This window comes from Triticum urartu, chromosome 3A (genome assembly GCF_056163025.1).
Source record: "Triticum urartu cultivar PI428250 chromosome 3A, HENAU_Tu73, whole genome shotgun sequence".
NCBI classification, from domain to species: domain Eukaryota; kingdom Viridiplantae; phylum Streptophyta; class Magnoliopsida; order Poales; family Poaceae; genus Triticum; species Triticum urartu.
Window position 1 is genome coordinate 692,322,826 of NC_141875.1, and position 25,647 is coordinate 692,348,472.

General features: G+C 45.5%; 1 protein-coding gene and 1 pseudogene across 1 annotated transcript; one reads left to right on the top strand and one right to left on the bottom strand.

Moving 5' to 3' along the window:
• The first annotated feature begins 5,387 nt into the window (after positions 1-5,387).
• LOC125547223 (glucan endo-1,3-beta-glucosidase GIII) lies at positions 5,388-7,028 on the top strand. Its single transcript, XM_048711186.2, has 3 exons — positions 5,388-5,544; positions 5,652-5,696; positions 5,842-7,028. The coding sequence occupies exons 1-3, from the start codon at positions 5,430-5,432 to the stop codon at positions 6,777-6,779; spliced, it is 1,098 nt and encodes a 365-aa protein (XP_048567143.2). The 5' UTR covers positions 5,388-5,429; the 3' UTR covers positions 6,780-7,028.
• A 17,998-nt stretch (positions 7,029-25,026) lies between these two features.
• On the bottom strand, positions 25,027-25,647 carry LOC125549274 (expansin-B7 pseudogene; annotated as a pseudogene).

Here is a 25,647-nt window from a genome sequence, read left to right on the forward strand (position 1 = left end):
AGAAAGTGCACATTCCTCTAACTTGTCCAACAACTCAATCACAATGTTACAATTCTGAACTAGCATTCACGGCCCAAGTCTAAGCTACGTTGTGTACATGCTTAAGCTTGCAGCCCAGCAACCCGGTAGTGCCCAGCAAGGGAGTGGGAGAAACACTAACTAATTTTTAACTATTCTCAAAGGAAAAAACTAATTTTTAACTGCCCCTGTTGAGAAAGCGTCTGAACGTAACATCCAGTTGTTAAGCCTAAAAACTGGCAAAACGGAATGTGATCTGCGGTTGTACGTGTGACAGATTAACGAAGGCCTTATCAAGCTTAGTAGCTAAAATTGCATTGCATTGATTGTCAGCCCAGTTGAAGGGCCGATTTAGGAATCTCTCGGAGAGCCATGGAGTTAATGGCAATAGCAAAGGCAACCACTTCCACCAAATTGAAGTTTGATGAGGATTTATCGGAGGGCAGAACGCTTTAAAGTTAGGTTAAAATTCCAGAAGACTGTTTAGGGTATGATAATGGTGGAAGATAAAACGATGAGTTCGTTGAGGAAAGATTTTTTATTTGTGTGAGTGCTAGAGCCGTAGACGTTCATGATAGCGAAAGAGAAGGCGGAGACTGAGTGGTCTCGTTGTCGTCCTATCCCCTCCCGCGGCGTCCCCGCGAGGCGACGGGGAGGGCCCTCGATCTCCGCCGCCCCTAGAGACAGCCCCCTCCTCCCACCCCTCGACGCCGCCAAGGGGCGCGGCCTGGCAAAGCCCGACCGGCGGCGGCGGCGGGGCGTCCTCCTCCTCATGCGCAACGGGGTGGCGTGGGCCGGTTCTTTTGGGCCTGGGCATGGTGCTCGTGTAGGGCGCCGCGCGCGTGGCGGCTCGCCGGTGTGGAAGCCAGGCGGGGTTGCAGTTGCGGCGTGAGGGGCTGCGTGGCTGGTGTGCTTGTCTGCACTGCGGCGGCCGGATCTGGCCGACAGCCGGGGCGGGCCGCAGCGACATGGGCCGGGGGCTGCTGTGCTGGATCTCGGCGGTGGTGGCCACGTCTTGGTGGTGCTCTGCACCTGCGGGGACGACAGCAGTAGCTCGTGGCGGTGGTGGTTCCCTTCATGTCCTTGGTCGGCTCATGGGCCGCGACGGGTTGGGATGGGGGTGGTGCGGGCTAGTGGTGGCGACGGCTACGTCATGGCTGTGGTCCAGGTGGTGGCGTGGTGGCTTCCCTTCTCCTTGGTCAGTGCCGACGGCATGCAGGGCTGGTGTGGCTGCGCGCGCGGCAATGACATCTTCTTCCTAGGGTTTGTGCTTGGGCAGGTCAGATCTAGGCCTGAGGTAGATCGGGGCTTGTTCCTCGGGTAGGTGAGGCCAGGCTCAGCCCGGTATGTGCCCGTGAGGAGTGTCTTCACGGGTACGGTGGGCAGTGGTGGTGGTCCTGACGAAGCCTCCCCAACCTACGGATCGTCACCGATGGCCACAGACCGTTGTGCTGGCTCTCCAAGGCCTACACGACGGCCGTCGGCAGTCTTAGGATCGTGTCCCCACGGTTCACCGGGACTAGCTAGGGATGCAGGTGTTGACGCCTCCTACTGTGGAGGTGTGGACCAGATCCAGAGACTGATGCAGGGCTACGAGTGGAAGCAGGCCTTTTACTCTCCCTGCTGTGGTTGGTGTGTCGTGAGGTGGTCGGGCGGCGATGTCCTAGGGCAGGGATGCCAGGGTGGCGGCCCTGGATGGTGGTCCCTCTAGTTGTCTCTCCGGCAGGCCTCAGCGGCGGTGGTGGCTTACCCTTTTGGTCGTGTGGGCAGCAAGGGGTAGCGGTTGGTGGCTCGGGCACATTTCATGTCATTGGCATAGGCATCGTCCAGATCCAGATCTGGGAGTTGAAACTCGACATGCATGGTCTGGCTTCATCGTGATGACATGGGTGAACTGACGAGCGAAAGCTCTATGCTTTGGCGCCGCCGCCGCCGATGCTTAGCAGGCGCCGCTATCTTCTTGAAGACGTCATTGAGGTTCTCTTGTCCATGCCAAGGCTCCGGGTGAAGACCCATGTTCGATTCGAACTCGGCACCGGCGACGCTCGGCGCCGTTCTCCCTCTTGAGGGCATTGTCGTGGAGACTAGGTGTGCTAGGGCGTGGTGTGGCGTTGTACTCTGACTTCCCCATGTTCTCATTTGGTAGTGTAGTCGCGCTCCAGCTGTCCCAGGATCAGCTGTGCTAGAGGGCTACCTCTCCACTTTGTATCATTCGGCCGTGCAGTTTGTTTGTTGCTTTATCTATAAAGCGGGGCGCGAGCCTGTTTTGAGAGCCGTAGACGTTCATGATAGCGAAAGTGACGTTTGAGATAGTAGACTGGAACTAGCAAGATATAGAAACCAAATCCAAATTAACATCAGTACACTTAACATCACTGCTATCCGAAGCAATCATGGTCCTCCCGAGGCACCAATAGATGGAAGAAATAGAAAATTTTGACATTAGGAGGTAGCAAAGAGGAAGCTTTAAACGTTAAGACATGTTGAAGCTTGGTCTCTTAAAGACAAATAATAACATCACATGAAGGAAAGAGTGGATGACTTCCGCAAAGCTTTTGATTCTATTTATTGGGAGGCTCTATCTCAAGTGTTGCGCAAAAGGTTTCCCTCAAAGAGGGTTGGATTGGTTTCATGCCTTAACACCTCTACAAAGTCAGTTGTTCTTCTTAATTTGAAGTCTGCGTCATGGATTCAATGCTGCAGGGGGCTACGCCAGGGAGACCCTCTCTCCCCTTTCTGTTTATCATTGTCGCAAACGTGCTACAACATCTTCTCAATAAGGCTTACGACGAGGGACTCCTGGAGCACCCAATTGTCAATCACCTACCTTGTGTGGTAATTGAAACAACTCTTGTATAACCATACCCTACCCGTTAAGTCATGGGTAGGGTACGTGTATAACCTTGTACCCGCGGATATACCCATACCCTACCCGCTTGTTAAATAATGTTAAGTTGTCGTTAATTAATCATTAGTTTGTCATGTGACTCGGCTACTCCTATTGACTTATGAGTATCTAAATCTAACATTCTTAAGAAGTTGCTCCCCACTTCTATCAATTCTCTTAACATGCACACTGTCCACATCATCATCATGGCACATCATCATCATGCCACATCATCATCCACTTTGCAAATTCTCTTAACATGCAGCTACTCAACTCAGCCATGCAGCCACATCATCCAAGCGTTTCCAGTCACCCTCTCCCTCCATCAAATAAAAAAAACGCTCAAGCCTCTCTTAAGTTTTTCCACCGCCTCACCACATTAATTTCTTCTCCACGCTTAGGTCTTTTTTTCGAAGCTTATCGCACATCTGGTTAGCTTTGTCCCCGAAGCTGGAGGGTTCACAACACATTGCTTCCTTCCTTCTTCATGCTACCAGCCATTATGGCTGCCATTTCAATCTTCCACTATCCCACACGTACAAGATTAACTAACGAGGTAATCAAGCGGCGGACGGCTGGCAGTTCATTACCCTTCCCCGTCCCGTACTTTATAGCTGCAGGTCCCCTCACGTCTTCCTCCACTTCCCAGTCTACGTCGGCAAATATCTACTCTAGACAGCGGTGTCAATCTGCATCATCGTTGTGGGGTTGCAACGTTGGCCGGAGAATTTACCGGCAACTCTGCGGGTGCAGCAGCTGCAGGTGCCACTGTTGCTCCCCGTCAACCCCAAAGGTCCGCCTCATGATTTGTTTGTTTTCTCCATCCATTATTCCATTGATTGTTGAGAGTATGCAGAATAGCAAAACACGCGCTTGCTTCCGGTGTTGACGAGCATATTCTCCCGGTTCTCATGCGTAGCAGCTTAAGATTCTTTAACAAAGGCAATGATATTTCTTGCATTGATTAAGAAGACAATTCATTACAAAGGAAGTATAAAATGGAAGATTGGAGGCATGAAGAATATTTACAAATTAGAAGAGTGGATGAAAGAAATTTTGTATGTAATGCCATATGCTTTAAGTTGTGGAGGCCAGCCATCCACATCTCTATGGAACTAAAGATCCTCCCGTTTCTTTTCATTCCTCAGGTGGCACCAAAGTAGCATAACCAAAGCATGTAAGTCTTTTTTGCGAGGTCGCTAAAATGGCAATCGGCCCCTCAGCCCTCCACGTTGTTAGTCAGCAGAGAAGGAGCGAGATCAGCTGGGAAACTACAAAAGCGCAAGGCGAAATCCCAAACTGCAGAAGGAACCGAGCAATGGTAGAAGAAAATCACACATTTTTTAATTATTCATTCAGTTACCTCTGTCTCTGTACATTCTTATCAAAAACTGTGAGTGGAACACTTATCAGTATTGAATAAATATAATTCCATGGATGTGAGATAAGCTCTACATACGTTGCTAGATCTATGAATATTTGGCCGACCATAGTAGGCAGACGCCGAGACGCGTAGCATCATATTTTCATGTTCTTTTAGAAAATTAATACTTTCAGGTATCATGAATACCAAATATGTTATGAATTTCCAGGACTCTGATGTACAGTCATTGTCATATGAAATTGGACCTTAATATTCTTCAACCATCATATGTCAAACAAGTCATCGGAAAATCCCGCAGCAACGCGCGGGGCATTGTCTAGTTTTTATGATGGCCATGTACTCATCTACCTGTTATTGAGCTGAGATATTGATTTTTTTTTCTTCAAATGTGCTATCAATGAGTGCAAAATTATGAACAACTTGTGTACTATATGTTCTACCCGCTGGTTGCCCAATAGTTACGGGTACCTGTCGGATATGGATATAGGTAAAGTTTCATACTCGTGGACACGTGTATAGATAGAATTTTGTATCTATTAACTATAAAAATATGGATATAATATTGCTCTACCCTACCCATATCCTACCATTGCCATACAAGAGACAACAAGTAGCTTCGCTAGTGGCGGGAAGCAACAAAGCGCGCACTGTCGAGGCCACCATCAGCCCGGCCGTGAGACGGGCTGGTCAGCGGTCAGCACGCCGTGAAAATTCCACGAGCCAGACAAGCTAGTCATATTGAAGCTATGCAAGGGACCGGCACGGGCACGCCGATGACCCGATCACGAGTCAATCACCGAGACGCGCGTATGATCAATATGGCTGGCAAGCAACCCCGGGCCGGATGGTGACATCCGTTCAACCGGTTTTCCACGGTCCAGCGAACAAGTTGGGCATGCACTTGCGCCGGCGGCCGGTGTCATACAAGTAGCACTTGGCACTTGGCACGTACTACAGTGGGTGCTCTGCTAGTGGTGGAAAATGGAAACGGATAAGAAATAAAGAAGCTCATGGTGGACTCGATCGACCCCGAACGAACGCCCGAACGTGTATTGCGCCAAACTGCTGGACAGTAGTGCTGAGAATTTGCATATAAAGAGACGAGTAGTGTGCCTGGTATACATACACTGCATTCGTTGCATGCAAATACAGCCAGATATCCTAGAGAACAATCCACGATCGATGGCGAAGCAAGGTGTTGCTTCCATGCTTGCAGTGGCGCTGGTCCTTGTCTCCTTGGCAGCATTTCATACAGGTATAATTATTATATCGTATATCTATGATTAAGATGCATCTACATCAACACATTTTGTTATGACTGTACATGCAAAATTATTTAATGCACGATATTTTGCATAAAAGAGTGCAGTGCTCACCGGGCAGCTAACACCGACGGACATACGAAAGGTTCGCTAACTCATCCTGATAACTAAACATGTATTCCAGGAACTAGTTTTCTGGTTGATCCTATTCGATCGAGAGATCACATTCTCTACCATGACACGCAACGAAACTGATTTTTTTTTCTTGGACTGTTCGATCGTAATAACAGGGCTGCATTCCATCGGCGTCTGCAACGGCGTGATCGGCAACAACCTGCCGGCGCCCAGCGACGTGGTTAAGCTCTACAAATCCAAGGGCATCAACGCCATGCGGATCTACGCGCCAGAGAGCAACGTCCTCAAGGCGCTCAGCGGCACGGGCATCGGACTCCTCATGGACGTCGGCAACGGCGCGCTCCCCGGCCTCGCCAATGACCCTTCCGCCGCGGCCGCCTGGGTCAAGGCCAACGTCCAGCCCTACCCGGGCGTCTCCTTCCGCTACATCGCAGTCGGCAACGAGGTCATGGACAGCGACGGCCAGAAGACCATCCTACCGGCCATGAAGAACCTCCAAGGGGCGCTCGCCGCGGCTGGCCTCGGCGGCCGCGTCAAGGTGTCCACGTCGGTGCGGTTCGACGTGGTCACCGACACCTTCCCGCCCTCCAACGGCGTGTTCGCGGACCTTGACTACATGGGGCCCATCCTGGACTTCCTCGTGAGCACCGGCGCGCCGCTGCTTGTCAACGTGTACCCCTACTTCGCCTACAAGGGCGACCCGCAGAACATCAAGCTCAACTACGCCACCTTCGCGCCGGGCACCACCGTGAACGACGACGGCAACGGTCTGACCTACACCAACCTCTTCGACGCCATGGTCGACTCCATCTACGCCGCGCTGGAGGACGCCGAGACGCCCGGGGTGAAGGTCGTCGTGTCCGAGAGCGGGTGGCCGTCGGCCGGCGGGTTCGGGGCGACGGCGCAGAACGCGCAGGCGTACAACCAGGAGTTGATCAAACATGTCGGCGGGGGCACACCCAAGAGGCCTGGGCCGTTGGAGACGTACATGTTTGCCATGTTCAACGAGAACCAGAAGACAGGGGACCCGACAGAGAACCACTTTGGGCTGTTCAATCCGGACAAGTCGCCGGCCTACTCCATTAGTTTCTGAGTGCGGTAAACGCTGGATATTTTGTGTTTGAAACTTTGAATAAGCTGCCTGGTAATGCAAAATGCATGCATTTCGGTCAACTACTCGTGTGTGTGTGTGTGTGTGTGTGTGTGTGTGTGTGTGTGTGTGTGTGTGTGTGTGTGTGTGTGTGTTATGTTCTACCATTTTCAGAAATCTGCAATAAAACAAAGTAAAAGAAGAAAAGAAGAGGATTGATTTCCACTTCTACATCCCATATTTTACTCTCAATTTTGTGTCAATTTTGCCCCATTCTCCTAGTACGGGCCCACCCGGGCCAACTGGACGGTACTTTTAATTTAACTGAGCTGTTTTTTTTGTTATTTCTCTTTGGTTGTTGGATTTTTTACGTGCCAAATATCAACCTATTAAAAATATTTATTAAAAGACTTCAATGTATATTTTAAAAATGATCACAATATATTAAAAATTTGTTCATTATCCATTACAAAGAGGTTCATCATGTTTTTCGCAAAAAAAGAGGTTCATCGTGTTTGAATGTATAAAAAACTAGATTTGTGAAAAATAAAAACAAAAACAAAAACAAAGGAACAAAAAAATAAAATAGAAAACCAACAAAAACCAGAATAAAATTAAAGAGAGAAGAAAACCGTTTGAAAATACTAGCACATATGCCCGTGTGTTGCAACGGGAAAGAAATTTACGGTTATGTGCAATCACAATGGTTCATCGTGAATACACTATGAAGAAACGCTAGTTGTCCCACCTATGTATTGAAAGAAACGCTGATTGCCCCATTCACCTAAACATCCAACGGTGCTATCGATGGCAGGGAGGCGCACATTGAGGTCTAGAAGAAATACATAACAGCTGCACAATCACAAAAGGAGCCATAGCGTAGTTGGGAGTTTTTTTTGGCGGGGGCGTAGTTGAGAGTTACACATAAGGTCATCGATGCCTATTACACGCCAAACCACGGGCAGTCATCTGGACATCGCCGGCTAGCCATGCCTCGCTTGATGCGAGGCGGTCTTTTGACCCGTACAACATGAAATATCCATGCATCCATTTCTTGGTATAATTTGAATTTTCATCCACACACAGGCCCAGCGAAACAACTGGAGGAACCCGTGAGGCGAAGGCCCAACCCAGCAACGTGGAAGCTCAATCTTGTGCGGGCTTCGACTTTGCCTGGGCTCTTTAACCAGCGTCACAGATAACAAAATCTATAAAAAAAACATAACTTCACTTTAGAATGCATCATGTTGTCTGCTTGGGTGGCAACCCCTAGGTTGTCTCTCGTGTAGGTCGTGTGTTCAACTTCTGGCTGTGGCGATTATTATTTAGTCTTCAGCAGACTCCCGGTTTCATTCGTACGTCCGTTTCCTTTATTTGCACAAATATATGTTCCTCCAACGAACGGACAAAACTAAAAAATAGCATACGTGAAAATTACGAAACAAAGTGGAGCCAAACCAAGAATAGTTATTCCCTTTAATAGTAGGTATATATATATAGGATCGCGCTATTCGTCACCCTGGGTGAGGAATAGTTATTCTTCACCCCCCTCTATTTTATCATCAATGCACTGTACTTTTACGCTCCGTAAGTTTTGTCTTATTTCCGACGTAAAAACAGACTGTAAGAAAATATATAATCGCCGTAAAAAATATTTTATATTATGTAAAATTATAAACATAAAAACATAGTCTAAAATACATATAAACTGCAAGTTTTCTTGTCTTATGACCTATATTTTTATTTTCTTATGTCAAATTTTACATAGTGAATCAATAAAAATGTAACTATTTGAATTCCAAACAGAATTTAATTATGAAACGATCGTAAGATTACCTCGGGTGAAGAATAACGTATTCTACACCCTGGGTGATGAAAAGTAACACTATATATACTCACCATTAAAGCCTGCATGGGACAGTTAAAGAATTAAAACCTGCCAAATTAACTAGTAATTAAATCATTTACATTGGTTTCTAAATCTATCGCTAAACACGATTTAACGATGGATAGGCAAGGTGCCCAGGCATCTAGGTGTCCCAAACTGGCGGGTATATGCATACCCGCGTATGTACATAATTTTGCTAGGGGTATATGCATACCCGTATATGTACATAATTTCTTTGGTAGGTATACGCATACCCGCGTATGTATATAATTTCTTTTTTTGCAGGGGTATGTATATAATTTTGTTCGTAGGTATATGTATACCCACGTATGTACATAATTTCGTTAGTAGGTATATACATATCCGCTACGTATATAATTTCTTTAATACCTAAAAACCCAGAATAAATCATTGGATATATACATACCCGTGTATATACATAATTTCATTAGTAGGTATATATACCATGGGTATATTTATATTATTTGGAGTCGGCGCACAATTTGTTGATATAGATAATAAAAATATTTTGTCATGAATATCTCAGAATGATATCAACTTTTATGTATACATTTATTCATCTGTGCGTAGAAAAAATCAACAGGCCGACGAGTCACATTGTGCGTACATACTATATCTGTTTCCTTTTTATTCTGTCATTCTCTCTCCATCAATTAATGTGTGTTTTAATTCTATTCAAATCAATAAATACAAATGAGTGGACATGCGAGCTATTAAATACTAGGTGCCTGGGCACCTAGGTGCCCCAAACAATTTAACTATATATATTCTAATCCCAGGATTAGAATAGTTATTTGGATCACGATCACCATATATAAGGGTGCACACAGGACCTTCCGAACTTCCGAACCGGTGAAAAGAAAAAGAAAAAAATCTTCTCCACTTCTCCCGCACCGATCCTTCACCTCCCGCACCACTTTGGATCCACCCGGCCGCCTCCCTCTCCCACGCGTCCATCCCAACCTACCCCGCCGGCGCCGGCCCCATCCACGCCGCCGCGCGCCCCTCCCTCCTCCCAATGGCCGGCGAGCCTCCCGCAGCCGAGACAAGGCCGGCTCCCATTCCCCAGATCCCCCCGCCGCCGCGCCGCCTCCCCTTGATTCTTCCCTTGCCGAGAGCCCTCCTCGGAACCCCCACACGCCTCGCCGGATCCTGCCGCCCCTCACACCTCGGCCACCTCACCTTCGTAGGCCCCGCCCCGTCCCCGGATCGGGTCGTCGCGCCGCCCCCTCCCCTGGTTCCGGCCAGTGCGCCGCCTTGCCCCACCCCATCTCGCAGTCGCGCGCACACTGCCCTCGTGCTGCTGCTGGCCGGCCCTCATCCTTAGACACGACCCCTCCCCAGAGTTCCTGCAGCCGCCGTCACCGCCCTACCATCTGCTCGCGACCGCGCTGTCCTCCTCTCAGGCGGCCGTTGGTAAACAACGGGATACTGCAGGCGAGCAAAACAGGATGCTGTCCTCCTCTCTTCTCTGGTGTCTGTAGGTGAGGATAGAAACCGCTTCGTTCTCTCTGCTTCTCTTCATTTTCTTGGGCCATCCGGATTGTACTCATCGGCAAGTCAAACGAAGATCTCGTGGCAGTTCGAACAAGATGCTTGTGTCGCTGATTGTGCTAGTCGTCGTCCCCTGCCGGGACACCTTCGGTTCCTGTTATCACCACCAAAATAGAGCACACAAAAGACTCGAGCTGCTAGTTTTCATACACTTCCTCAAAGCACCTCTCTGCTTCAAAAATATACAGGAACGCTAAGCTATGGCCGCGCTTCTACTGAAATTGTTATGCACAGTGTTCCTGTAGCCTCTCACACGTATTCGATTATTTCATTTTGTAGCTTAGATTTTGTAACTTGTTCAAAGTTTATTGTGGGGAGGCTTCACGAATATGCCCCAAAGTAGTGTGCTATAGACCTTGTAACTCCTTTCCCTTTTTATGTTCATGCACTTTCTTCACCTGATTTGATGGAAGGAAGTTCAAACATTAATGTCTAGAGAGTTCAATCATTGGATGTTGGGAAGAATGCATCTTAATGATGAAAAAATGCATCAAAAAGTTCATTCATCAAAAAGAAGTTGCAATCCCATTTTCGGGAGGTTTAAGAATGTTAAATTCTGAAAACGTACACAAAAAGATTGCTGAAAAAACATGGGTGCCGCAAAAATGATACTAAACAAACAAATAATTTGAAGTTCGAATTCGTGGAGTTAGGAAGTTCAATAAATGAAAAAAACAAAGACTAGTCTACCGGTTGCACGGGCCCATGACATGCTCGTAAATATAATTTTTTATGGTGACAAAATTCCTTTGATTTCCCGTTTCTATGTAGAGAAACAATGAGCAAATAAGACCAAAAAAGTTATTAATGTTGTTTTTCCATGGTTTTCGTGATTTTACCTTTTTATGTAGAGAAACAGTGAGCAAATAAGACTAGTCTGCAGGGTGTTTAGCATAAGATTATTATTCACCAATACACCGCTTTTCTCTGGGAGCATAAAAAGAGATAAGTTCATCTTAGCAGCCCAATGTGGTTCAATTTGTATGTTAAAAGAAGATCCTAGAAGTTCAAAATTAAATAACGGTGCGGTTCAATTTTTATTTAGTAAGAAATGATTTCCCTCGAGACTAAATAATCAAGCCACCAAGTTCACATTAAAAATAATGGAGCAGTTCAATATATACAAAAAAACTCAAGTTCTTCCCGTTTTCTAGAAAAAGAAAGTATGAAGTTCAATTTAAAAACTAAAAGTACAAAAGCATTTTCACCGTTTCTAAATAAAAAAACTCTCGAAGTTCAAAGTAAAAAAATGGAGCGGTTCGATGTTTACTAATACTACTAGGATATTTTCCATTACGAAAAAAAACAAGAAGTCCAAATTTAAAAAATGGGGAAGTTTGATGTGAAGAAAAAACTTGGATTTTTTTCTCGTTACTAAAGAATAAAATGAAGAGGTTCAAATTAAAATAATGGAACATATCAAAAAGGTTTATAAAAAATGATTTCCCCATTTTCTAAAAATACCCGAGAAGCCCAAATTAAAACAACATCATGACTCGATCTTTACGAAAAACTAAGGGAAAGTTCAAGTAGCACACGAAGTTTATGTATCAGAGTGATGTATTGGTTGTGCATGTAGCACACGAAGTGTATTTGTATTGTTGTGTGTAATTTTCTTGAATTTCAATAGTATGCGAAGTTCATGTTTCAGAAATTCTTAAAGTTCACGTGTACCACATACTGAATAAATTCATCTATGAACAAAAAACGGACTGCCCATGCCATAATAAAAAAGCTCAATGTGCTTTTGAAAAAGAAAAATCAAACTGACATTTGAAAATGTGCAGCAGAAGTTCATGCCAAACTAACGGGGTGATTCAACGTTTATTCTTGAAAAAGTGGAGAAAATTGTACATGCTTTGTAGGTTAAAAGTTTGGCTTTAATTTATGTTTTGTGAAGGTCAAAATATTGTGTTCGCGAAGGTCAAGTGTGTTATCTCAGCAAGTTCAAAAATAAATTTAAACATGCAAGGTAAAACATGCAAGAAAAAAAAGAAAGGGAGAAGTTCAATTTGTAAAGAAGACACGGTTCAACGTGTAAACCAATGTTGAAAGAAAACAAAAAGAAAAGGAGAAGTTCAATTTCTAAATATGAAGTGGTTCGACGTGCAAACCAATGTTGAAAGAAAACAAAAAGAAAAGGAGAAATTCAATTTCTAAAGATGACGTGCTTTGACGTGCAAACCAATGTAAAAACACACACAAAAATGTTGTTTTGGTGTCTTAAAATATTTTTATTCATAAAAAAGATTAAGAAAAAAACCAGGAAGTCAATATTAAAAAGATGGAGAAGTTCGATGATTATAGAAAACTCAAATTTCCCTCGTTATGAAACAATGGAAGCAAGACGTTCAAAAATAAAATAACAAGAAGTTCAACTTTTAAAAATGGAGCGCTTCAAAATTAACAAAAAAAAGGATTAAGAAATTCAGATAAATATTTATAAAAAAGTTAAATATTTTCACGTAACCGAGAGAAGTTCAGGTTGATAAACTATCAGAAGTTCACGTTCTACACGGTGTGCATTTTGTATTAAAAAAGAATAAAAATGCAAAGGCTAAATTTGTTGTCGTTATAAGTTCAAGTACTCCGTCGGAGAAAGTTAAAAAAATTATTGAGAGAGGTTTGTACAACAAGAATATCATTTGTGTAACACTGACGAATGGATGAGAAAATTACAAACGAAAATACGTCACAGAAGTTCAACGTGAACACAACATGTAGTTCAACTACTACGCTGAGTGAGTTTCAGATGAAAAACTTTTAAAATCGTCGCGAGTATGAAAAAACGATCAACACGAGAAAGTTATGTGTTTACAGCAGCTTTCCACTAATATATCACTTGTTTAATTCCGATGAGTGGATGGAGAGTTACGAGCAGTGGATGGAGACCTACGAGCAGAAAAATCACGTGAAAAAACAAAGTGAAGTTCAGGTACACACGCCGAGAAGTTCAGGTTCTTCACACGGTGCATTTTCAAAGAATCTGTTTCGCGATAAAGGCAGAACGCATGGTCCAGCCGTTTTTCAAATTACTTGAAAACGGCTAGGAATCAGAGAAAATCATTAACATGAAAAAGTTTCGCATTTTCCGTAGCTTTTCAGCGGTATATTATTTGCCCCATTCCGATAAAGTTTGTAGAAATTACGGCGAAAATACATTATTCGCCATTTTTGAAACTGACTTAAAACCGTAAAGAATTGGGAGAAACAATATATAAGAAAAAGTTTCGCATTTCCCCAAGCTTTCCAACGCCATAGCATTTACTGCATTCGGACGCGTGGTTAAAGAATTAGCTCGAAAATACGAACTCGATAGGACTTGGACCATTTTCTAAATTACTCTTAAACCATTCAAAATTAGAAAAAACAACTTTCAATATGAAAAAGTAGCGCATTTTCATAAGCTTTCCAACGCCGTATCATATGCCTCCATTGGATTAGCCGTTTAGAAATGACATCGAAAAAACGAACTCAGTTGTTCGGTTTATGAAATTTTACGTTTTTTCAAATTACTCTTTAACCATAGGTAATTAGAGAAAACTTTCAACATGTGGAAGGAGCGGTTTTGCAGCAGCTTTCCAACGCCATATTGTATGCCTCATTCCGATAAACGGTTTAGAAATGCAATCGAAAATACGATTCATGTTTTTTGTGCGAAGAAAAAACGGTTTTCAAAACTGCTCTTAAACCGCTTATATTTTGCTAAAAATTTAACTTGGATCATGATATTGGTGCCCATAGCTTTCCAACGGTATATCGCAAGCCCCATTTGGGCAATGTTGGCGGAAGTTCAACCAAGTTCACATGGAAGTTCAACATACACTAGTAGAAAACAGGGCTATGGTCCAGGCCGGCTCAGCCCATTAGTCCCGGTTCAGTGTAGAACCGGGACTAATGTGGACATTGGTCCCAGTTCGTGAGCCCAGGGGGCCGGCCGGGCCATGTGGGCCATTGGTCCCGGTTTGTCTGGACCTTTTGGTCCCGGTTGGTGGGACGAACCGGGACCAATGGGCCTCGCTCCTGGCCCACCATCATTGGTCCCGGTTGGTGGCTTGAACCGGGACCAAAGGCTTCCCTTTAGTCCCGGTTCATGTCATCAACCGGGACCAATGAGGTGCCTATATATACCCCCCTCGCGCAAGAGCAGAGCACAGTGCTCTGTTTTTTCTGGCCGAGGGGGAGAGGGCTTTGTGGTGCTCTAGCTCACCTCCTATGCACATGAGGTGTTCGATGGAATGCCCGAGCCACACTACTTAAGCTTTCTCCTCTCCAAGCTCAACCTCCAAGCTCCATTTTCCTCGAGATTTGTCTAGATTTAGCGGTCCGTCACGCCCCGTCCCCGTCTTCACCGCCGCCGATCACCCGCGCCGATCTCATCACCGACACCACCGTGGTGAGCCTCTTGTTCTTATCTTCTTTCTGAAAGGAAAAATATTCTTACTTGTATGTTTAGATAGATACTTGTATCATTTTCTTACATTTATTATTGCATCTTATATAGTGCGATGGTTTTGGTATCCGCCCCCGTCGGCCCTTGTCCTGTCTATGATTCGGATTTGGTATGTATATTATCTTTATAACTATTGGTTCATTTATTGTTTATGAAAATTATGCCGACCAACGTGACATAGATTTTATTTATCTAGGATGTATATGAATCGGAAATGCCAACCGACCCTATTGTCGAGAGGTTAAATTTAGTTGAAGAAGAAAACAATTTGTTGAAGGAAAAAATAAAAAAATTTGAGGAGGAGAAGATGATATTGGAGTTGCATGTTGCGGATGTCGTCGATGATCACAAGATCAAGATGGATGCAATGCGATTGAAGATTAGAAAAATTAGAAAATATGCCATTCATACCGAGGCTTGGTATCATTATGCCGTTGGATCAATTGTTACCTTGGTTGCGATTATGATCGCATTTGTTTTCGCATTGAAATGTTTTACATAGTTTCAATGTATGGTTTAATTAATTAGATGCTCTGGAGAGCTATATGTTGTTAGATGAGAACTATGTATGCACTTTGGTTTTAATGTGATGATGAACTTCTATTAATTTGGACACTTAATTATATATAATGCACGCAGATGAACCGGCAATGGATGTACGGTGACAGACACACCCACGAGTACATTAAGGGCGTGCATGAGTTTCTCGATGCGGCTGAGGCAAACAAGCAGAATGGTTTTATGTGTTGTCCATGCACTGAATGTGGGAATACGAGGTCTTACTCTAACCGGAAAATCCTTCACTCCCACCTACTTTACAAGGGTTTCATGCCACACTATAATGTTTGGACGAGGCACGGAGAAATAGGGGTTATGATGGAAGACGGCGAAGAAGAAGAGTACGATGACAACTATGTGCCCCCTGAATACGGTGATGCTGCAACGGGGGGAGCTGGTGAAGATCAAGAGGAACCAGACGATGTGCCCAATGATGCTGCCACGGGTGAAGCTGTTGAAGATCAAGAGGAACCAGACGATGTGCCCGATGATGATGATCTCCGCCGGGTCATTGTCGATGCAAGGACGCAATGCATTAGTCAAAAGGAGAAGCTGAAGTTTGATCGCATGTTAGAGGATCACAAAAAAGGGTTATACCCCAATTGCGAAGATGGCAACACAAAGCTCGGTACCGTACTGGAATTGCTGCAGTGGAAGGCAGAGAATGCTGTGGCTGACAAAGGATTTGAGAAGCTACTGAAAATATTGAAGAAGAAGCTTCCAAACGATAACGAATTGCCCGACAGTACATACGCAGCAAAGAAGGTCGTATGCCCTCTAGGATTGGAGGTGGAGAAGATACATGCATGCCCTAATGACTGCATCCTCTACCGCGGTGCATACAAGGATCTGAACGCATGCCCAGTATGCGGTGCGTTGCGGTATAAGATCAGACGAGATGACCCTGGTGATGTTGACGGCGAGCCCCTCAGGAAGAGGGTTCCTGCGAAGGTGATGTGGTATGCTCCTATAATACCACGGTTGAAACGTCTGTTCAGAAACGAAGAGCATGCCAAGTTGATGCGATGGCACAGTGAGAACCGAAAGAAAGATGGGAAGTTGAGAGCACCCGCTGATGGGTCACAGTGGAGAAAAATCGAGAGAAAGTACTGGGATGAGTTTGCAAAGGACCCAAGGAATGTATGGTTTGCTTTAAGCGCGGATGGCATTAATCCTTTCGGGGAGCAGAGCAGCAATCACAGCACCTGGCCCGTGACTCTATGTATGTATAACCTTCCTCCTTGGATGTGCATGAAGCGGAAGTTCATTATGATGCCAGTTCTCATCCAAGGCCCTAAGCAACCCGGCAACGAAATTGATGTGTACCTAAGGCCATTAGTTGAAGAACTTTTACAGCTGTGGAATGGAAACGGTGTACGTACGTGGGATGAGCACAGACAGGAGGAATTTAACCTTAAGGCGTTGCTATTCGTGACCATCAACGATTGGCCCGCTCTCAGTAACCTTTCAGGACAGACAAACAAAGGATACCACGCATGCACGCACTGTTTAGATGACACTGAAAGTATATACCTGGACAAATGCAGGAAGAATGTGTACCTGGGCCATCGTCGATTTCTTCCGACCAACCATCAATGTCGAAAGAAAGGCAAGCATTTCATAAACTAGTGATTCACACAAATTTTTAAAAATTCAAATTTAAACTATTTAAAATTTAAAACTAATGGCACTAACAGAAAGTTTATAATTTTTGTGACCTAAAAGCAAAAAGAAATCACTAAAAAACTATAAGTATTTAGTTTTAAGTAGAAATAAAAAAATAAAAAACCAAAAAAATATAGAAATAAAAAAGAAAAAACCAAAAAAAAATGCCACCTACTGGGCCTCCACGGCCTGAATACGACTAGAAACCCTACATGGGCCAGGATTCAGGCCCGAAGAAGGCCCAATAGGCCCACAGGCAAAGCAGTGTCAAATTAGGCCCATAGGCCTGCTGTTCAGAGGAGTTCGAGAGGGAGGAGGCAGCAGAGCTTATAAACTGGTGTTGGGCGCTGTCAACTAGCGATGTGGGACTAAACTTATGGGCGCGGGGCAGCACAAGGGTATTGATCCCGGTTGGTGGCTCCAACCGGGACTAAAGGTGGCATTGGTCCCGGTTGGTGGCACCAGCCGTGACCATTGCCACCCTTTAGTCCCGGTTGTTGCCACCAACCGGGACCAATGGGCTTCGCTTCCCGCCCTTTGGGCTTCTGAAAATTGGCCTTTGGTCCCGGTTCGTGGCACCAACCGGGACTAAAGGGTGGCATTGGTCCCGGTTGGTGCCACGAACCGGGACCAATGCCCTTGCTATATAACCAGGACTTGTGAAAATTTCACATCTCCCTCGCCTCCCTAGCCAGTTGCCCCCGCCGCCAGGCTGCCCAAATCGCTCGCGCGCTCCTCGTCGCCGTCGCCGCCGCCGGCCGCCTTCCCCGTCTCCCCGTGGCCCTGCCCCGCGCCCGAGCCCACGCCGGCCGCCGCCCCGTGCCCATGCCCCGTCCCCGAGCACGCACGGCCGCGCCCCTGCGCCCCGGCCCGCCCCCACCATTGTCGTCGTCGCCGGCGCCCGCCCCCACTGCCGCCCCTGCCTCGACGCCGCCCCTCCTCCCCGTTCGGTCCGGCTCCGGCGACCCCCTTTCCTCCCTGTCCCCTCGATCCTCTTCATATAATTTTTTTTCATATGCATATGTTGATTATATGGATGGATGGATGATGTATATGTTCATTATATGGATGGATGGATGATGTATGCTTTTTTCATATAATTTTTTTAGGCAGATTTTTAGAATTTTTTGTGTATGTATGTTATGTTTATATGTATGTATGTATGTTCATATGTATGTATGTTTATATGCAAAGCATATGCAAAGAAAATGTATGAATGGTCATATGCAAAGAAAAATATATGTATGGTCATATGCAAAGAAAATGTATGTATGTATGTTCATATGAAAGAAAAATGTATGTATGTATGTTCATATGCATATGCAAAGAAAATGTATGTTCATATATATGATGATATGTTCATATAAAAAGGAAAATAAGAAGAGGAAGAAAGGAGAAGAAGAGGAGAGGAAGAAGAGGAGAGGAAGAAGAAGAGGCAAAACCTTTACTTTTTTCTAAAATTTATATTTGATCATTATTTAAAAAAAACAAGCAATACTACTTCATGTATTTTTAAGAAAGGAAGAAGAAGAAAAAGAATGAGAGGAAAAAGGAAATAAGAAGAGGAAGAAAGGAGAAGAAGAGGGGAGAGGAAGAAGAGGAGAAATAAATAAGAAGAAGAAAAAAGAAGAAAAAGAAGAGGAGAAGAAGAAAGGAATAGAGGAGAAGAGAAAAATAGAATATATATTCTATTTTCTCTTTTCTCCTCTATTCCTTTCTTCTTCTCCTCTTTTTTTCTTCTTTTTTTTCTTCGACACGTGGGGGGGGGTCGAGAACGCCGGACATTCATGAGAGAGGCGAGGAAGAAGGGGAAGAAGAGGGAGAAGAAGAGGAGAGGAAGAAGAGGAAGTCTTCTCCTCTATTCTTTCTTCTCTTCTTTTTTCTTCTTCTTCTTCCTCTTTATTTTATCGGGAACGAGGGTCGTCGAGAGGTCGAGGAGCGGTAGAGGAGAAACCCTAAATAGAAAGTATCGTCGGTGTGAGATACATGTACCGTCGGTGTCGGACACTACACCCACATCCCACAAGTGGCGCGGGCTTCGACGCCCACGTCACTTGTGGGACGTGGATGTAGTGTCCGACACCGAAGGCCACATGTATCTCACACCCACGATACTTGCTAGCTATTTAGGGTTTCCTCTACCGAAAAGAAGAGGAGAAATAAATAAGAAGAAGAAAAAAGAAGAAAAAGAAGAGGAGAAGAAGAAAGGAATAGTGGAGAAGAAGAGAAAATAGAATATATATTCTATTTTCTCTTCTTCTCCACTATTCCTTTCTTCTTCTCCTCTTCTTTTTCTTCTTTTCTTCTTCTTCTTCTTCTTCTTCTTCTTCTTCTTCTTATTAGCTGGAAGTAGAGACAGGTTTCCTAGTGTCAAAGTATTGAAGAAATCCATGCCTTCATCATTAGCCGGAAGTAACCAGGGCATGTTGGTACGAAGTTCTGCAAAGTTATTCTGGAATGGAGTCCCGGATAGAATAATCCGCTTTTTGGTACGAATTCAGCAAAGGCCTTCCAAATAGCGATATTCGGAAGGCTCTTGCTGAACTTTGTACCAAAAAGCGAATTATCCTATCTGGGACTCCGTTCCAGAACAAATTTGAAGAGCTCCGTACCATCATGCACATGTTACTTTCGCCTAATGATGAAGACATGGTTTTGTTGAATCCTTTGACACTAGGCAACCTCCCGACCCCTCGGCGATCCTCTCGAACATGATGTAGTGTCGTCGTTGTCGATATATACCCCCTCCCGATAGCTTACTATGATTAGGTAGCTAGTTCTACATTTGGCACTAATATATCCATCTGTCATGTTTGAATAATAATTGCCATGTTGTAAATATTTGTAGAAACTATGGACACCGCCCTAGACGAAGCAACAAAAGAAGCGTTGTTGAGGGACATAATCGCAGAAGGAAGTGATGCCATCTCGTTGTTTCTCAACGAAACCGATGGTCTGGAAGGAGAGGGTGAACAAGCTGGCTACGGTGACCTAATGCCGGTGCAAGAAGAAGAACATGAGGACGGCTCCGGTTACCCAATGCCGGTGCAAGAAGGAGACCGTGATGACGGCTCCGGTGACCGAACCGAGTCCGGCCAGGTATATATATTAGTTAAGCCTATGCTGACTAGCTGATTGATGCATTCATTGTTTTGGTATGTACACATATTAATTAAGTCTTTGTTCTTTTTTCTAGCCCTCCGAATCGAGCACAACTTCGGTAAAGAGACGAGGCTCGAAGAAAAAGTTGAGCTCGGATGAAAAGTTTGAGATCATAGCAATCACGCCCGACGGCCAACCTATTGAACCCCTCCGGACAAAGAGCGCATTTGTTGCTCAGTGCGGGGTTCTGGTTAGGGACAAGATCCCGATAAGCATCCAGCAATGGTTTAAGCCAGCTACAGAAGACCCTGAGGTGTCTTATGTCAATGATATGCAGAAAAATGATCTTTGGACTGAGCTGAAGTCAAATTTCACCCTACCGCCTGAGGATAATCCAGAGAACCCAGTTAAAGAGAAATTAATCAAGTCTTTTGCTCTGAAGAGGATGGCAGAACTATTCAGGAGGTGGAAGAAAGAGCTGAATAAGTTTGTCGAAAATAATGAGACACCAGAATTCAAGGGCAGATATGAGAAGATCAGAGATCACTGGCCCGCATTTTTGGCCCACAAGACATCAGAAAAGAGTAAGAAGATGTCGGCGACAAACAAGCAAAATGCTGTGAAGAAGAAGCTTCACCATCGCACGGGGTCAGGTGGCTACCTCGTAGCCCAGCCTAAGTGGTCCAAGAGTGAGAATGATCTGGTTCATAAAGGAATCGAACCAGAGACAAATAACTGGCCAGACCGTTGCCGGACTTGGTTCTTCGGGGCTGGCGGAACCCTGGACCCTGAAACAGGGAAGTGCATTTGGACGAATGATCAAATGGACATACCAGTCAGTAAGCTTAAGCAGTATATCGAAGCAGCGCATGAAGGGACGTTCTTTCCAGACAGAGAGAACGACGAGCTCACAATGGCCCTCGGGAATCCTGAGCACCCTGGACGGACACGAGGCACGCCAGGCTCCGTTCCGTGGAAGGTTGGGTTTCCGGACGCAGGCGGTTACAAATCCCATGAGAGGAGGAAAAAAGTGCAGCAGACCCAAATGCAGGCGCTGAAAGCAAGGGTGGACGCGATAGAGGAACGAGAAGCAAATCGCAGCAAACGTACTGCCGAAGCCTCCCCCGAAGCTACCCCGCCATCTCAGCGCAGAAGCAGCGTGGCTTCCACTGAGCTGCTTCAGCCGGAGCATGCCTTGACGGCTCCTGCCAGCTATCCCGTGGATGCTATAACGGAGTCTCAAAATTGCCACCTTATGACGCAATGGATGAATTTGAAGGTCAAGGCGGCTGTTGGCTCTGTTTTTCCTACTGAACCCGGCGCAACTTTTCACTGCCGGCCGATTCCAGAAGGATATGCTAGGGTGATGGTGGATGAGATAACGGAGGGATTTGAGGACCTCCAGCTTGACCACCCTACCGGTGAAGGGGAGACTCGGCTGGGGTCTGCTCTGAAGACTCCATGCCTATGGCGGAAGGAGCTCATCAACCTTCCGAACTGGACGCCACCGCCTCCTCCTCCTCCTCCGGCGAGTCAGGGCACTCCGCCTCCACCGCCTCCTCCTCCGGCGAGTGACGATCAGGGCCCTCGGCCGGCTCCTTCTCCGGCGCGCGGCGGCACTCCGCCTCCTTCTCCGCCTGCGCCGACGCGCCCGAGCAGCCAGCCTCCTCCTTCTCCGCCTCGTTAGTAAGGGCGGAAGAGACCTGCCGCCGCTCCAGCTGCTCCGGCGCGTCGTAGTCCTTCTCCTCCGCCTCTTAAGCAAGTAAAGAAGACAACCGCTACGTCTGCTCGGTCGGCGTCTAGCAGTACAACCAGAGGCGGGAGGACATACAGATTCGGTCCTTCTCTGAAGACTCCAGAGAAGTTACCATACGAGAGGACCCAGGAGGAGAACGCCGAGATCGCGCGAGAAGAAGTGAAGAAATTCTTTGAAGGGGTGAAAGCAAAGAAACATCCACCTCCGGAGGAGAAGGTAGATCGGGTGAAAGTGAAGCGCACTCTGGCTGCCCTGACAAAACCACCGAAGTCTGATTCGCCGAAAGGAAACTATGACCGCATTATTGGAAAGGAATTTGCCGAAGCGGAGCGGTCGGGAAGTACTGTCAGTGATCAAAGGCTGAAAGAACGACGAGCTGGGAAACAAATTGCCCAGCTCGGCGAACAAGCGAAGCAATCGTGCCCCCCGCTCAAGGTGCCTAGCCACAACGTCGCTAATGATCCGAGGATGGTGCCCGGTTATAGCAATCTTGCAGATTACCTGCCCGACGAAGTACATTATGAACCCATGGAGATGCAGATACAAAGATACGAGTACGGGAAGCCTCTCGTCAAAGATGAAAGATCTCTATCAACGATGATGCGAAGATTGCATGATTGGTACTTGAAAATCTGCAGAGACTCTGGGGGGAGGAGTACTTTGTATTTGAAAGTTAAAAAGGAGCATGACCTCGTTGGAATTGATCCGTTGCCTGTTCCATTTGAGGAGTTCTATCAGTTTTTCAATCAATTGGCCCTCGATAAAGCAACGGTCACCTGCTACTGTCTGTAAGTACTACTACTTCTGTCATTAAGTCTCTCCATATAGCTCAGCTATTTCATTGCATGTATTTATAATCATCCTCACTATATTATGCAGATTGAAGATCGTCGAATTGAAGAAAAGACAAGTCGGTGATATTGGGTTCATTAACACATATCTCATAGATGCAACTCAGGTTAAATTTCATGCCGCAGAAACCGAGGCCAGCATGCTAGAATCGTTGATAATAAATCAAAACAAAGATATAATACTCTTTCCTTACAACTTCAAGTGAGTGTTACTGTCTTGTGCGTATTCGGTTTCCCTTATATATTAGTCAAGGTTATAGCTAGTAATGTAATTGATGAGTTATGTATGCGTGTGCAGTTTCCACTATATTCTCCTACATATTAAGCTTGAGCAGGGACTAGTAACCGTCTTAGACTCAAGACGAAAAGATCCCAAGGACTATGCCGACATGACTCAAATACTCGAGAAGTAAGTTAAATCGATCATTATCCACCATATCAGCAACTTTGTTCATTTCCTGATATATCAAGTAATTGTTTTCTTTGTCCGGCAGGGTTTGGAGAAAATTCACCAGAAAAGCTCCGGGACTGCCGAAGGAGCTGCAATTTAGACACCCAAAAGTAAGTACTAGCTATAGTAGCATTTTAAGCGCATCTACTAGTCATTCAAGTGCTAGTTTCATCAATACCATTTGGCATTCTTGCTTATCAGTTTGATTAACCTCTATTTCTTGTAAAGTGGTTGTGGCAGGAACAAGGGAATGATTTCTGTGGATACTATGTTTGCGAGTCCATCCGCCACACGACCTGTGAGCGGGGCTACACTGACGAACAATATGAAGTACGTAAATAACAACATTCACAATTTTATTTTATTACCATCATTTGTGTTGAGTTTCATTCATATATATATATATATATATATATATATATATATATATGTATTGACCCGCTTCTTTAAATTAGATGTTTCAGAAGCGGGATGAACTCCTAGCAACAGCTCGCATGCGAGGAATTCAAGAGGAATTGGCGGCATTCTTTCTTGACCATGTGATCCCTGAAGACGGAGAATTCTATGTGGACCCTGAGTCCGTATGATTATATTTGTAAGAGATAATTATTGTATATATGTAGCCGGTAGTGTCAGATAGATATACGAGAACTTGTTGTTCGACCAATCTCTCGGAGAAGGAGAGGTGGTCGATATCACTTCTCTCTGTATATATGCATATATGTTCATGACGATCTTTCTGTTTCCTTCGTTTGCTTAATTACTAGCTAGCTAGCGTGTCTAGTCCTCTCTATATACGTATGTATAGTACGTAGCGTCGACCAAGCACGGACATAACAGAGGACACTTCTCTCTATTAATTATAACTAGCTAACACAATATATGAAACACCTAAATTAACCCCCCAAAACCCCCAAACCCCCCCCCTTTCAAAAAAAAAACAAAAACCCCAGCCACAGAAGTGCTGACGAGTGGATGCCTATTGGTCCCGGTTGGTGCCACCAACCGGGACCAAAGGGTCTCCTGGCTGGGCTCTGCGCACTGCCCACGTGGAGGGCCTTTAGTCCCGGTTCTGGATCGAACCGGGACTAAAGGGGGGAGGTATTAGTACCGACACTTTAGTCCCGGTTCCTGAACCGGGACTAAAGGCCCTTACGAACCGGGACTATAGGCCCTTTTTCTACCAGTGATACTACTAACGGGGCAGGTCAGGTTGTGATCAAAATATTATTCTGATCCCGTGATTAGAATAGTGTTTATATATATATATATATATATATATATATATATATATATAGGAAAATGGTTGTGTACTCCTGGGAGTACGTACTCCCGCTTCTCATATACCACATAGATGAATCTTTTATACCACTTTATTATTTTTAATATACTTCATTAGTAATTATTAGATACCGCGGTCTCATAAAAGACCCATCAACATACAAGTACCTGACCCAGGTCGCTTAGACTGTACTAGCCAAACAAAAAGGACTAAATCAAATCAAGAATACCTATCCCTTTAATAATAGGTATAGATATAGATATAAATATAGATATACACAGAGCATTATGGAGCATGTATATAAGAGCATTACGGAGGAGTATGTATATACTACGCGAGAGATGATAGGTAGCACAGGACGAGAGCACAAAACCGGACGTCACAGGCGACGTCTCAGCTATATAGTATTCCCTCCATTCCACAATGTAGTATCTACGTGCTTCAACTTTGATCGTAACAAAACCGATTGCGGCGGGAGCAAAAATTATATCAGTAAATTCGTATTCGAAAGAAGTTTTCAATTATATAATTTTTTCTCCCGTCGCACTTGGTCTCGTTGGTTAAATTTATGGTCAAAGTTGAACCTCGAGAAACACAGGCGTACTATATTTTGGAATGGAGGGAATATATCTTGACACAATAAATCCATGCATGCATGCATGGGCGTGCATGCTTTCCAAGTTTCCATGGGGCTGAGCGGAAGTGATGAATCAATCATCAAACTGGACGTCGGAGCTGTACACGGCTTCGGGTTTCCAGTCGGCGGGGATGACCTGGTCGGCAACGAGCGACCTGCCGGACCCGTTGGTAACCCGCAACGAGAAGGGCCCCCGCAGCGGGCGGCGCGTGTCCATGCGCCAGATGGAGCCCCACGACTCCCTCATCGGCCTCCAGGCCCCCGTCGCCTTGCCGTCGTCCATGAGGTCCACTTGCGCGACGTCGCCGTCGCCGTTCCCATACTCCACCAGGATCGCCAGGTAGTTAGGGTTCGACCTCTTCTCCACGTGGAACGTCACCGACAACCCTGGGTACTGACACGGCACCCTCTTGAACTGCATGTCGATGATGCCGGCGTGGCGGAGCTCTTCGTTGCGACCGTCCTTGGCCATGGCACCGAAGGCAGTGCCGCTGAGGTCGAAGTGGTAGCGGGCGACAGGGTAGTAGTTCATGTCCGTGATGATCACCGTCTCGGGGACGCCGGATCACACCGGGTGAGCCTTGCCCACGCACCTTATGTGCACGCAACGCAATGCATGCATCAGGCATCAGGCTAGAGCTGGACAAGCACTT